Raw genomic sequence first — 12,312 nt, forward strand, 5'->3', positions numbered from 1 at the left:
TAATTTTAAATGTTAGATCTCCACTTTGGTTTTAAAGAGTGGAAATATACAGTGAAAACGCATGCATATCTTGGGGCAGAAGTAATGATTGTGTTTTGCTACAATAAAAATATATTTTTTCCTTTTACATCTGTAGCTTCATGAGCTTTCATTAAAAATTCAAAATCGTGTTTGCTGTCAAAGGTAGTTTTAACTTTCCTTATTAAAATCTATTCAGAAAACCCTATGCCACATAAGATAGAACACATTAAAGAAAGTCAGTCTTGCTCTTTTCCTTTCCCTCCCTCTCTTTTTTTTTTTTTTTAAAGGAGTAACTTAAAATATGTGTGCTGTGTAAGAACGTGTGCTGAAGTTTCATGTTTCAGGTAATCTTCTTTAAAATAATGGGAGTCTAGATTGCATCAGTTAGTTTAAAAACTGCTATGCTATTGGTAGGGACAAAATGGGATTAGAGCCAAAATTTGACTGTGTTACTGCCAAAGTCTGTATCAGATTTAAGACACATGCTTCTGCAAGCTTCCATGAAGGTTGTGAAAAAAGTTTTAATACAGAGTTGGATTACAGCTCTCGAGCTCAAAACATTGGCCACTACACTACCATCTTAAAAGGCTGCTGTAACACGGAGCACAGAATAGAGCAGATTTCTTACATTTTCAGGACCACAGATGGATTTTGAATGCCTCTTTGTGTCTCAATGGAAGATATATTAACTTCATTAACTGGAATCCATACCTGATCACTTGTGAGCACGTATGTGTATCTATACAGATACATGTCTGTTTAAATCCTTATCGTGATTTTCTTTCAAGTGTATCTAAAATCTGCTCTGAGAAATGACATTCTCTAGATGAACTTACAATTGTTTTGAGCAGTAAAGAGCCAGATATTTACTCTCTTATGCTGGAATCCTTTGTGAGTTTATAAAAGAAATTCTGGAAGCTTTTCTTTTCAGTATTGCTGATAGAGAAATGCATTTCGAAACAGACGCCTCTAGCTGTATGACGACGACTGCGTAGTAACCTGTGGATTTTAAACATCAGAATGTACAAAGCGTGGGCAACTGCGAATATTTTCATAGTTTCTTTTCTACATCTGCTGCAAGGATCTGACTATGAGAATGGATCTGTGAAGGTAGGTGATCTTTACTGTCATTCTTAATAATTCAAATTACCAGAATTACATACATTTAATGTGCAAGGTGGAGGTCTTTTTGCTGTTCTGGTGTTTGGGTTTATTTTGTGGTGGTTTAATTGCACAGATGTTTAGCAGCCATAGAGGAAAGGAGAACCTATAAAGAAGTTCAATCCATATTTGCTGTTTAATATTTTATGTCTTTTCACTAGTTATTATTAAGTACTTGTTGTATGCTTTGTTGTTAAGTTAAACTTTTAGTGTCAGTCATGAAATAAAACCAAAATCTAAACAAAAATGTAAGCCAGAGGATTTGGAATATTTTTAAATACACTTTTTAATTTCAGGTATTTAGAATTGCAGGAATTAGTGTCCTGGTACTGAAAATTTTCCTCTAAAAACATGTGTTCACTTGTTTGCCAGAAATCAGAGAAATGTTTTTCTTTTGTTTTATTAGGAGATGTTATCCAGGACTTTAAAATAAGCAGCAACTAGTAATAACAGAGCACATTGCCTGGGAATTAACTTTTCTTCTGTTATAATGCATGCAACAAAATTTAAGCTGAAGCCTCACCTTGAGAGCAGGATTTTTCAGATCTGACTTTCTGCGACAATGTGAGAACATCCAGGATAATCATTTAGAAAAATCAGAACAAAAACTGGAACAAGTTTCTACATGTGCAGTGTGTCCAAAAATGATTAATTCGGTGTGTGGTCCAGAACAAATTATTTGTTTTTCACTAACAGAACAAAACAAGCTAATACTCTTGTTTTCAGTTCAGAAAACCTTCCGCTAGCAAGAGATGACCACACACTAGTCTGTGAACTGCACTGCGTCTTGACCTGTGTTTTAGAAAAGAAACGCTAAGTTCTGTGCTTAATTGCAGACTGCTGTTGCCAGCACAAGAAGTTAAGCAGTGGTGAGCGCTGTGTGCCTCGGGATGACTAATGACTAACCCATTTGCCTGCTCACCATTCACAAGCTTTTAATTTACAACCTCAGCAATCAGTGCTCTGAAGGCATTAGGAACAGGGTAATCAGTCTTGTATACATTACCTTTATGAAATGCATGACAAATCACTGGTTTCTTGCATGTAGGAATCACCTTATTTAAATCAGAAAGTGCTTTCTAATGCAGAATCCTAACCATTGTATAATTGACAGTGATGATAATTCTGTCTTCAGGTGGGACACAAGTTTATCCAGCATAATAGTAAACCGCTGGTTAGTCTCTTAATTAAATTTTGAAACCATACCCACTTTGCCTAGAATAAATGCAAGAGCTCTTCTTGCTGATTTAAATTGGTTTATACATTATTCACTGCGATAGCATTGTCCATCCGATGTATGTATATCTGTAATTGTTTCCATTTTAATTTGGCTACCACTCTCAAGCAGCCAGCATAGCCACAAAGCACTGTATATAATAACAAACCGCTGTTAGTTTCCAAGACAATCCTGAAGGTATCGTGTAGATCACACTAAAAAGGGCTGTGTTTGACATGCATTGGCTACTGATTGCCACAAGGATAAGGCTGGTTTTCTACTTGTTCTGGCTCTTTCTTCGCAGACAGAAATTGTTGGCTAAGCTGTCGATTATTTTTCTTTTAATGTTTTACATAGTATGCTAGATTTCTGTGTTGCTTTAGCATGTATGACCTGTGGGCTTTTGTATGTGTATATATGCGGATACACCCCTCAAAAAGTCATTCATGTTACAGTGTTTAAGGGTACACAGGGTTATGCCTATTCTCAGTGATTCCACCTCAAATTGAATTTGCAGAACACAGAAATGATGTATTGCATTCACCTATCATAACTTACTTTAAAAAAAGTTGCTGAAGATCAATGACAGTATTGCCTGGATAAAAAAAAAAAAAAAAAAAACAAACCACAAGGTCAGGATGCAGGTAATATGCAATTAGTGAGACCCAAGAAGGGTTAACCACCAGCAACCTGCTCTTCCCCCATTTTATAAGGTCAAGCAGATGAGCTTTACCCGGGACACCTGAAGTTTTAAACCTGTTGATGGTTTAAACTATCAGGTGGTGTCAGTGTGGTATCATGCAATACAGTTTTCAGGGGCTAAGGATTTACTCTCTTATCCCCCTTCCTCAAATATCCTAATTAATGCCGTGAATATTAAAAAGCTTATGTACAAGCTGCTGTGATTCAGCAAGTACCTCTGTTGTGCTTGGCTTTTACCAATTCTTCAGAAATGCTATCTTCCGCCGGCTACAGGAGTCCCTTTTTACCCCCACGTGCGCATCAAGGCCGGTTGTCCCCTGCCCATCAGGCCCAGCTCCTCTTTCATCTCTTCATTACTGACCTGGTCCAGTCCCAGGATTTGACCAGTGTTCCCTCACGTGCAGGACTCGGGGTCTCGGTTTCCCTGCTGGGGTCCTGCTTGTGCTCTCCATGTGCCACCCTCCTTCCCATTTGCTTCCTCCTGGGTGGGGATGTCCCACTTCTCTCTCAGACCCTCAGGAGGTCTGTCCCAATTCCTCAGAGACAGGTCTACTAGACCTTTTTGCTTTACAGTCATGTGTGACCATGGTCTCCCCTTCCCTCCTCCTTCCCTAGCTTCTCACTTTGTCTCTGTGGTCAGAACTTCCTGGCTTTCCTTTTCCTGACCCTAGTTTCTAGTTCTGGTCTCCCTGGACACTTTCAGCCTCCTCGGCCAGGTCTTGCCCTCTTCCATCAGTGTTCATCTCCTTTCCCTTCCACAGGCAGATCTGGCAGCTTCCCTTCCCTAGTTGCCCAACCCCTGTGGCCTGAGGGAGAGGAAGGGCATGCCCTCCGCTCCCAGCCCCATGGGCTGGACCTGCAGTGGCCTGCACCCACGTCCTGCTGTGCTCCCAAGTGGAATGGGGTCAGCACAGGCCCCATCTGCTGAGCGTCTAGCTGCTAAACCCTGGCAGGTCTCTGCTGTTGCTCTCAGAGGTTTTTATGTTTGGGTGGATTTTTGCAGAGATAGCAGTAGACACACCTGGGCCAACCAAGGTTCCTCAGGTGTCAAAACTACACATCTGTGATCCACAGTGGGGAAATGCCAGACATTTACAAAGATGAGATTGCCAGAAAATATTTTTGCACAGATAAAGAAGGAGCTTCATCCTCAATTGTGGTCAAGCCATTTTGACAGAGAAAGCAAAAAAATTATTAAAATCGTTTTGAGGCAGACATCTGGTGTGGAAAGTTTCAGCCTGCACATCTAACATCTGGCATTGTTATAAGCAACTGGAAAACGGTCTCATGATGGGAAGTGGGGGGCAGCCTCAGACTGGGACAGCACAGCCATGCAGGTGTCAGGCAGAGCTCCTTAGCTGAACCCACGTCAAGGCTGGCAGCAAGCCCTCTGCCTCACACACTAGTGCTTGGTTCAGGATGCCAGCCTGACATATGAAATCCTCATTGAACAATTAGATTTCCACATGGGTTTTCTGAAGACTAAGCATTATTATTTTATTTTTTTTTTTTATCAGGAAATGCTTTAAAAAATTCCTTGTTGAAGTTTTGTCCTGACAGTCTTCTTACACTTTGGAAACCCTCAGCTAGGGAACCGCAAACTTCTCCATCTCTTTTCCTGTTTCTCCCCCACACATTTTTCCTCTCCTAGAGCAATGACAGACATAGGCTACTTTTTCCAGAATTTTAAAATTAGATGCAAAGAGCTATGTCCTGTATTCATCAGAGCGGAGGTGATTTTTTTGCCAAGAAAAGCCAATGATCTGTCAGAGTTGCTCCTGCCTTCCAACACTAAAACTGCCTCTCTAATGAGGCTGCAAGATCTTGATCTCTGAGAATGTGAGTCTCATTGCTCCCTGCCCTATTCTGCCCCTCATGTTACCAATAAAGTGCTAGCGGGAAGGCAAGAGACAGGGACAACTGGTAATGCCCAAGTTATAACAGACTCACAGCCTTTTCTTTTTGCAGAGGTCTTCTCCCCACGGGGAACTCTCCTTTGGTTCATTGGAGAGGAACCCACAGCTGATAGGCCTGAGGAGTATCATTGAACTAGTGTCCCGGTTTGAGGTAAATCTGCTTTCTGACCAGAAGACCGAGGGGTTAGTCAAGCTTAGCCCTGGAGGTGAAGATGGATGCTCTCTGTTACACGTACTCCTTTTTCCACAGCTTTTTTACTTCTGCACTAAACAGTGATACAGCCTTGAGTGGTCATTTCTGCTGTAACAGATCTTAGATTCAACAATCTCGTATTGCCACTGTGAGCTGGCCAGAGGGGGAAGCCACTTTCCAAAACCACCTGGTGCATAGTCCCTGTCTGCTGATGAGTGTGAAACAGCACTTCGCCATGATCCTCAGTCCCCAGACCACCTAAGTGGAGAATGTTTTGCCCCTGGGAAGGTATGGAAATACCAGAGAGCCATCACACCGTGAGTGGAAGGAATCGGGAAGCTCTTTGCATCTCTCCCTTCCTAGAGCCAGCTGCACTCTGTCTGTCTGTACAACCAAAACAGACAGAGCTCTGCAAAGAAACCTAAGCAGCAGAGCTGGACATAAGCTTTTGTCTCCGTAATTAGGACCGACACTGTTTTTCAGATAGATCTACACAGCTGTCTAATAACTGCTTGCAAACGTTACTCAGTTTCTAGAAAAGAGAGATTCTAACAAATCTTCTATCTCATGGGTTATCTTCCTCAAAGGCAACTCCTGGAAGTACAGCAAACAGCTCAAGATCTAGAAAAAGCAACTCTAAAGGTTGTTGGATACCATTTCTCTCTTTAAACCAGGCTTTTCATTCTCGCATCCAGCTTCCTTTCAAAGTTAGCAAACTCTTTTCAATAAAGGTTATGAAATTGTGGTTTTCAGAAGTGCTTTATTATCCCAGTTTTGTCACTGCTGCTTTTGATTCTCTGTGATTACCATCTCTGATAGGCATGATGAGCCAAAAATGTGTGAAAATGTACTTGCCGCATTCCTGCAGAAATGATCATCTGTGCTTTTCCTTTAGGGGTGGGAAGCTATCAGGGAGGTTGTGAGGAAAGCCAATTTGTTCTGACTTATCTGCTACTGCCTTGACAAGGTACAGCGAAGGATAAGAGAACAATTCTGTATTGTTGCCACGCCACATAGCATCCGTCCTTGGCTCTTATCAATTTGGAAAGGAAACTATGAACACACTGCTACTTTATCATGAGCAGTTCTTGCTCGTGAGAAATAGCCAAAAAATCTCTCCCAGCTGCCGTTCCAGTCCAGTCCATCTCAGCTAGGACTGTAATGTCTGAGTATAGAGAGAGCTCTGAAAAGTACATCAGGCTGTTCAGATTAATGAGATGCAGCATTCAAGCAATTCATTCTATTAGTCAGCTGTTTGAAATGAAGACAGCGCTAATTAAACTTTGACATCAGCCGTGGCCCACATCTGAAACTCTGTGAATCCAAAGGAAGGCAGGTTCAGAAGGCAACAGAGCAACTTTCTTTTAATTTGTGGTCACAAGGCAACCAAAACAAGCAAGGCTCAGCGAGTGTTGCTTGTTTCTGCCTTATGTAGCCTACTCATGCTTTCTCCCTCATGGGCATTTGCATTGTTTTCTAACCACTGATGTGCTGGTACTGATGCAGGCTCCCACAGGAGGCAGAGAAATAGCCTGCCTGAAAATGGAAAATAAACCCCTGGCGCAAACTCTGGCTTGTGAGACCTCTGCCGTTGTGTCTGCAAATTTTGTTCCAATCACTGCTGTCCCTACTCCAGACGAGAGCTGAGTAAGGTTTACTTGTGTCTTATCTCATGTGGACACCGTAACAGTATTTGGGAAAAATAATGAGGTACAGTTGTTGTAGGTGATAACTCATTTATTCTTATTCCCATCAAAAACATTGCACAGTAGTTTTTATAGTTATCACAAAATGACTGGGATATGTATTTCCTTTAGACCTTTCTCTCAGGACAAGTAAGTCCAGTTACAAAACTGGGGATTGCTGCTTCTGGCTTGGCTTTGAGATATAGTCCCAGACTTTGCTGGGGGGAAGAAATGACTCAAAATACTTTGCTGCAGGAAAGTAAACTCAGTATGAGGCCTTTCCTAAAGAAACCCTTATTCCTTAGGAATTCCTTATTCCTCCCACTGTGTGCCAGTCCCTTACCTGCTTCTCCTCCGGCTCCCTACCTCCCCGGCACGTTTTGGAAATCTTCATAATCCTTGTTGGGATTTGGGGAATGTGGACAATATGCTATGTGCCCCCACTACAGCTGCAGAGATACAATTTGCTCATGGGAAGACCAAGCAGAATTTGCTCTTTTTTTTTCTGTCCTTGTGAAAGAGCTATATATGGGCTTCTGTATCAATAAATAGCAGAACAACTGAGCAAAATATTTTAGTTTGCTGGCATTAAGAAAAATTCAGATTCCTGAAGGACATCTGCCTATTTTTTCTATTTTTCCCCAGGTGTGACTTCAAGCATGCGACCACTCAGCTAGTGGTAGAACGCCATCTAGGGTCCTTGCTGCTTCGGCAGGGTCATACTGAATGCAACAGGCAGTTGAACACATGGGATTTGGCAACCAGTGTGGGTGCCACATGGGTTTGGAAAGGGGTAACCGCTCTCCTTATTATCAGGATGTCAGGGATGGTTTTGTGTTAGCCATGCTTTCAGCTGGGAAGCATGCTGGGTTAGTTTTGAGAATTCATTGTCACCAGCTGCAGCGTGGTCACTATTTGTGTGCAGCTGGGGAGGGAATTCCATTTGAGTCGGGTTGAATTGCAAAAATGTTGCATCGTGTTACTGTCTCATATGTCATGTTGCAAGTAGAGAATGCGCCATACAAACAGGCAAAACTTTTCACTTTAATTAGCAATGTGACTCAGAAACCACATTAAGATACTTTCCTGCGCTGGTAGGGAAATATTACTTAAGAAAAATTACAATTCCAGGAAAATGTGTGCATGTGATTGGGGTAACATAAGTTCATTCAGTACTGGCAATGGCTTTGCTTTGTGAAGTGACATTTTGAAACCTGGCCGTCCAATTGGCTAGTCACACTTCCAAAACATTTCTTAAAGTGTCTTGGGGCAAACCCAGAAACCAATGAAAGCACTAACTGAAGGAACCTTCATCACATTAAAAAATATTTTCAAGTATTAAAAGAATACATAGTCATCTGATTTCATTCAGGTGTCTGTTACTGATCCGTTCCAGAATCACTTTCCAAACCCCAGTGACTTCCAAAGAACGGACAAATATCAAAAGAAAGTCGCTATGGTCTGGACACGCTCTTTGTAAACACATATAATATGCTATTTTTGACGTGCATACCCTGTCACAGTGTTAGTCTAGCACCTAACACTGTGTACGATGAAGTAAGTGCTATGTAATGTTTCTAGCCGTCCTCTGTACCGAGCATCACGGCTCCCTGAACAGACTGCAGCAATGCAAGACAATATGAACAAGCGCACAAGTAGAGGCTCAGCAAATGTACTGTAAGACTCCCAAAGCTGTCAGTAGCATTTGGGATATATCAATGAGTTATCACCCTGGACATCAATAACAATCCATCTGTGTCCTTTCGCTGACCAAGCAAATATACTTTGTGTGATCACCATAGGAGGGAACTAGAGGTAAACTCTCAATGTAGATGACCAGGCCTCAACAGGAAGAAACTCCATACCATACTAGACTTACTTTTTTCTTTCATCTCCCCATCCGGGTTTTCCATCACCACCAACAAAATGATGCGCAGTGAATGTTGTTGCCCTCAAAATCACACTTCAGCTGCTGTGACAAGGTTTCCCATGACAGCCAAAAGACCTGACTGTGGGAAGAAATACTTGTTTATTGAGAGTTGTAGTTGATTGTCAAAATATTTGCTGGCTGGAGAAAAAGCTGCTTCATTTTGGTGTAAAGATCTATCTGGCTAAAGGTATATAGTTGTGAGAGGTATTTTGATAAAATATTATCAGTCTCTGATTGCTTTGAACATGAAAAAGAATATAAAATATTCTGAAATTTATGTTTTCACAAAATCATGTGCAGTTCTGATGTTTTCAGATCTTTGCTTTGAATATTTTGGTCCACTCAAACCAAGAATACAGCAACCAAAATATCTTGTCTCTGAGGATTTTGATAATGTAAGCATGCTACTAAAGTGCTAGAAGTCTGATTTGTTTGCTGTAGCACCACAAAATATCTATTCTAGTTCAAAAGGCCATTCAAAATACAAACACGCTGTTCTCTTGAAGCTCTAGGGTAGCTAATATGATTTACTTGTGAAAACATATCATCTTCAGCTAAAGTAGAAGGTGTTTATCACCACCTTGACCACTAAGATTAGGAAACAGACAATTAAGTCTCTGGTCTTCACTGGCAGTGGGACTGGAGCCCAAGGAGACAGACTTCCCCTCCTTAGGGGAGTCCAAAGGGAACTTTTTACCACACTGAACACCTGAGGTGGAGCAGTCTAGAAGTTGCTTCTCCTCCAATTTTGGGTCTTAGTCAGATGATCTACTGACAAGGTTTTAGCAAAAGAGGCCCTCAAACATCACATCTGTATCATTGAGAAATGTTACAGTCTCAGATAAATGTCTCCCTGTCAGCCCCCTCCACCCTCATACAACACCTAGTCAAACTATTAGTTATACCATTTTACGTTCCTCCCAAACACACAAGCATCATATCTGTCAGTCCTTCTTTCTGCACTCTGCCAGTTCTCCACTGCTCTTCTTAGGGGACAGGGCTCTACACAGTTTCTCTTTCAGCAGCCATGACACACAGGACTTCAGGGTGAAGTGGTGTGATCACACAGGCACCCTTTCCTGAGAGGATGCATGGCCAAGGCCAACGCTCGTTAACTCTTGAGGCAGACAGGGGAGAGGTTTTGCCTAGGCTGTGGGTGGGGGAAGTAAAAGTTTTTTTCCCGTGCCTGCTCTTCAGTCCTTGAGCTTCTTCTGGGCAAGCAGGCACTGATGACGGTACTGAGGTGAGTACCATTTCCTCCTCCGCAGGCACGGCAGGAGAAGCTGTCTGGGCATTACAGCCAGGTGATGCACGTCTCACACATGCCTATTTTTGCTGGTGAGAGTTATATGGAGTCTCCCTTCGATGCAGTTGCAGAAAATGCTGTGGTAGTTGGCACAGCTGAAAATATTAGCAGTCAAATCAAGGCATCAATTCTCTGAGAGGGCAAAACAAAAAGGAATGTTCTGGTACTTTGCCTCTGAGCCCCAAAACCCCAACTTCTTTGACTATCATGTGTCTGATGCAACCTTAGGGCTTTTCAAATGTAACACAGTCCTTACTGATTTTATGTTCAGGGAAAGAATTTTGAGGCTGTTTTCAGCCCCTTAAAGAAGAAATTCAGCCCAATTGAATATTTTTTGCTACATACTTGGACAATCTAGCTCTATGCTTTCAATACAATTCTCACTGGAGAGAGCACCCTTTTAAAAAAGTGACAGCTGGAAATCTGCCTCACAGGACCTAGACTTGTCCCCACCATAAGCAGCATATCCCTCCAGGTTATCAATGCTGTAACTGTGGTTACAAGATGTAACGGTCACAAACTTCAACACAGCAAGTTCCATCTTACCATGAGGAGGAACTTTACCTTGAAGGTGGCAGAGCACTGGAACAGGCTGCCCAGAGAGGTGGTGGAGTCTCCCACTCTGGAGACATTCAAAACCCACCTGGACGACATCCTGTGCAACATGCTGTAGATGACCCTGCTCTGGCAGGGGAGTTGGACTAGATGATCTCCAGAGGTCCCTTCCAACCTTGACCGTTCTGTGATTCTGTGAAGATCAAGTGAATGTTCAGTCTGGATAAGGCAGTGCACTGAGAGTGCCTAAACTTTTTGCTAAGCATATATAAGTAACAGATTTGAATACTTATTTGAACAGTCATCATTTGAAGGTGGAATGAATCACTGCATGCTCCTGAAACTTCACCCATGCTTCTGATGGCAAAGCCTGTAATAGTCACTGAAAAATCCCATGACAAGCCCATCTGCTTCAGAGAACAATATTAGTAGGAAGTCAAAATATCTCATTGTTTTGTCTCTCTGTGGTCATGTTCACTATAATTAAAAATAGCTTATTTGTGCACTAATAACACATAGACAACCATGTTTCCAGAGGGGATACAGTCAGAGATGGGACTTCATATATCAGAAGTTCACAGCTGACAGAGAATCAAAATTCTGATCTTATTGCAGCTGTTGAAAAGTGGATGTTCTTTCTCTCCTCAGAAATGAAATACAATGGTGATGATAAAATTAGTGCAAACTAGTCTGTGTCAGACATGTGGTAGAGTTAGATGCCTCATGCCAGATGTTTATAGGGTGATGCAGTTGCTTGTTGATAAGGCAGTAAGTCACTCCTGCAAGCCTGATGTTTTCAAGCTGCAGAAGATTCTCTCACTATTTTATTACCCGTTATGCAACACCCCAAGGATACAAGATGCTGTATTATGGACAATATTTTTTATGATAAAATTTGGCAATGGTTGAGCCCCTGCTATCTCAAAATCATGGCCCATCAATCTGAGCAAGGTTTTCTGTGTTTCCTTGGTACTCCGTTTGGATGAGTGCCTTCCTCTTTTTTCTCTCATCTTTTACTTCTGTTGTAGACACTAGTTTAGGGACCATATCTTTATTTTGTGTTTGTACCTGACCCCATACTCCTAAGAGCCACAATAACGCTAAAAATACCACCGGTAATGATGAAAATCCTCAAAAGGAGTTTCTTTTCCTGCAGAGACTCCACACAATTTTGTCAGCCTCACCAGGAAAACGGTCAAACAAGAGATCTTCAGACACCATGTGGGTCTTTGTGTTGGCCTCACAATGGCAGGAGCTGCCCTGTTTTCCTGCCAAGAGAGAACAAGACTTTTCCACAGGAACTCCCTTGCAGTTCCCTGGCCGCATGGGCTGACAGTCTGTGTGCAGCAAGCTGCAGCACAGCTGGGCAACCACCCCATGGCTTTGAGGCAGGGAATGAAGTGCTTTCCTCTGCCGAGGCAGCTGCCAGTGCTGCATTCAGCCAGACCCAGGTCCTTCAAGCCTTCGTGCAGTTACGCTTCCTGGCTGTTTACTTGTGTATCTGAGAAAAATCGACCGCTGTCCCTCATATGTTGCCTGTGCTTTGGATAAGGAGAGGGGATTTCATTCCATTTGAGTGCTCTCAGTTGAGTGGGATTCAGGTCACCTAACCAACTACAGATGAGGT

General features: G+C 42.3%; 1 protein-coding gene across 1 annotated transcript in view; it reads left to right on the forward strand.

Moving 5' to 3' along the window:
• Positions 1 to 541: 541 nt before the first annotated feature.
• Positions 542 to 12,312, forward strand: part of VEGFD (vascular endothelial growth factor D) — a 33,281-nt gene continuing 21,510 nt past the window's right edge. Inside the window, exon 1 of the mRNA XM_082486056.1 lies at positions 542 to 1,131. Within this exon, the coding sequence (XP_082342182.1) occupies positions 1,042 to 1,131 (90 nt within the window). The 5' untranslated portion in view covers positions 542 to 1,041. The remainder of the gene's footprint in view (positions 1,132 to 12,312) is intronic.

Source organism: Vanellus vanellus, assembly GCF_965231255.1.
Source record: "Vanellus vanellus genome assembly, chromosome: 1".
Taxonomy (NCBI): Eukaryota; Metazoa; Chordata; class Aves; order Charadriiformes; family Charadriidae; genus Vanellus; species Vanellus vanellus.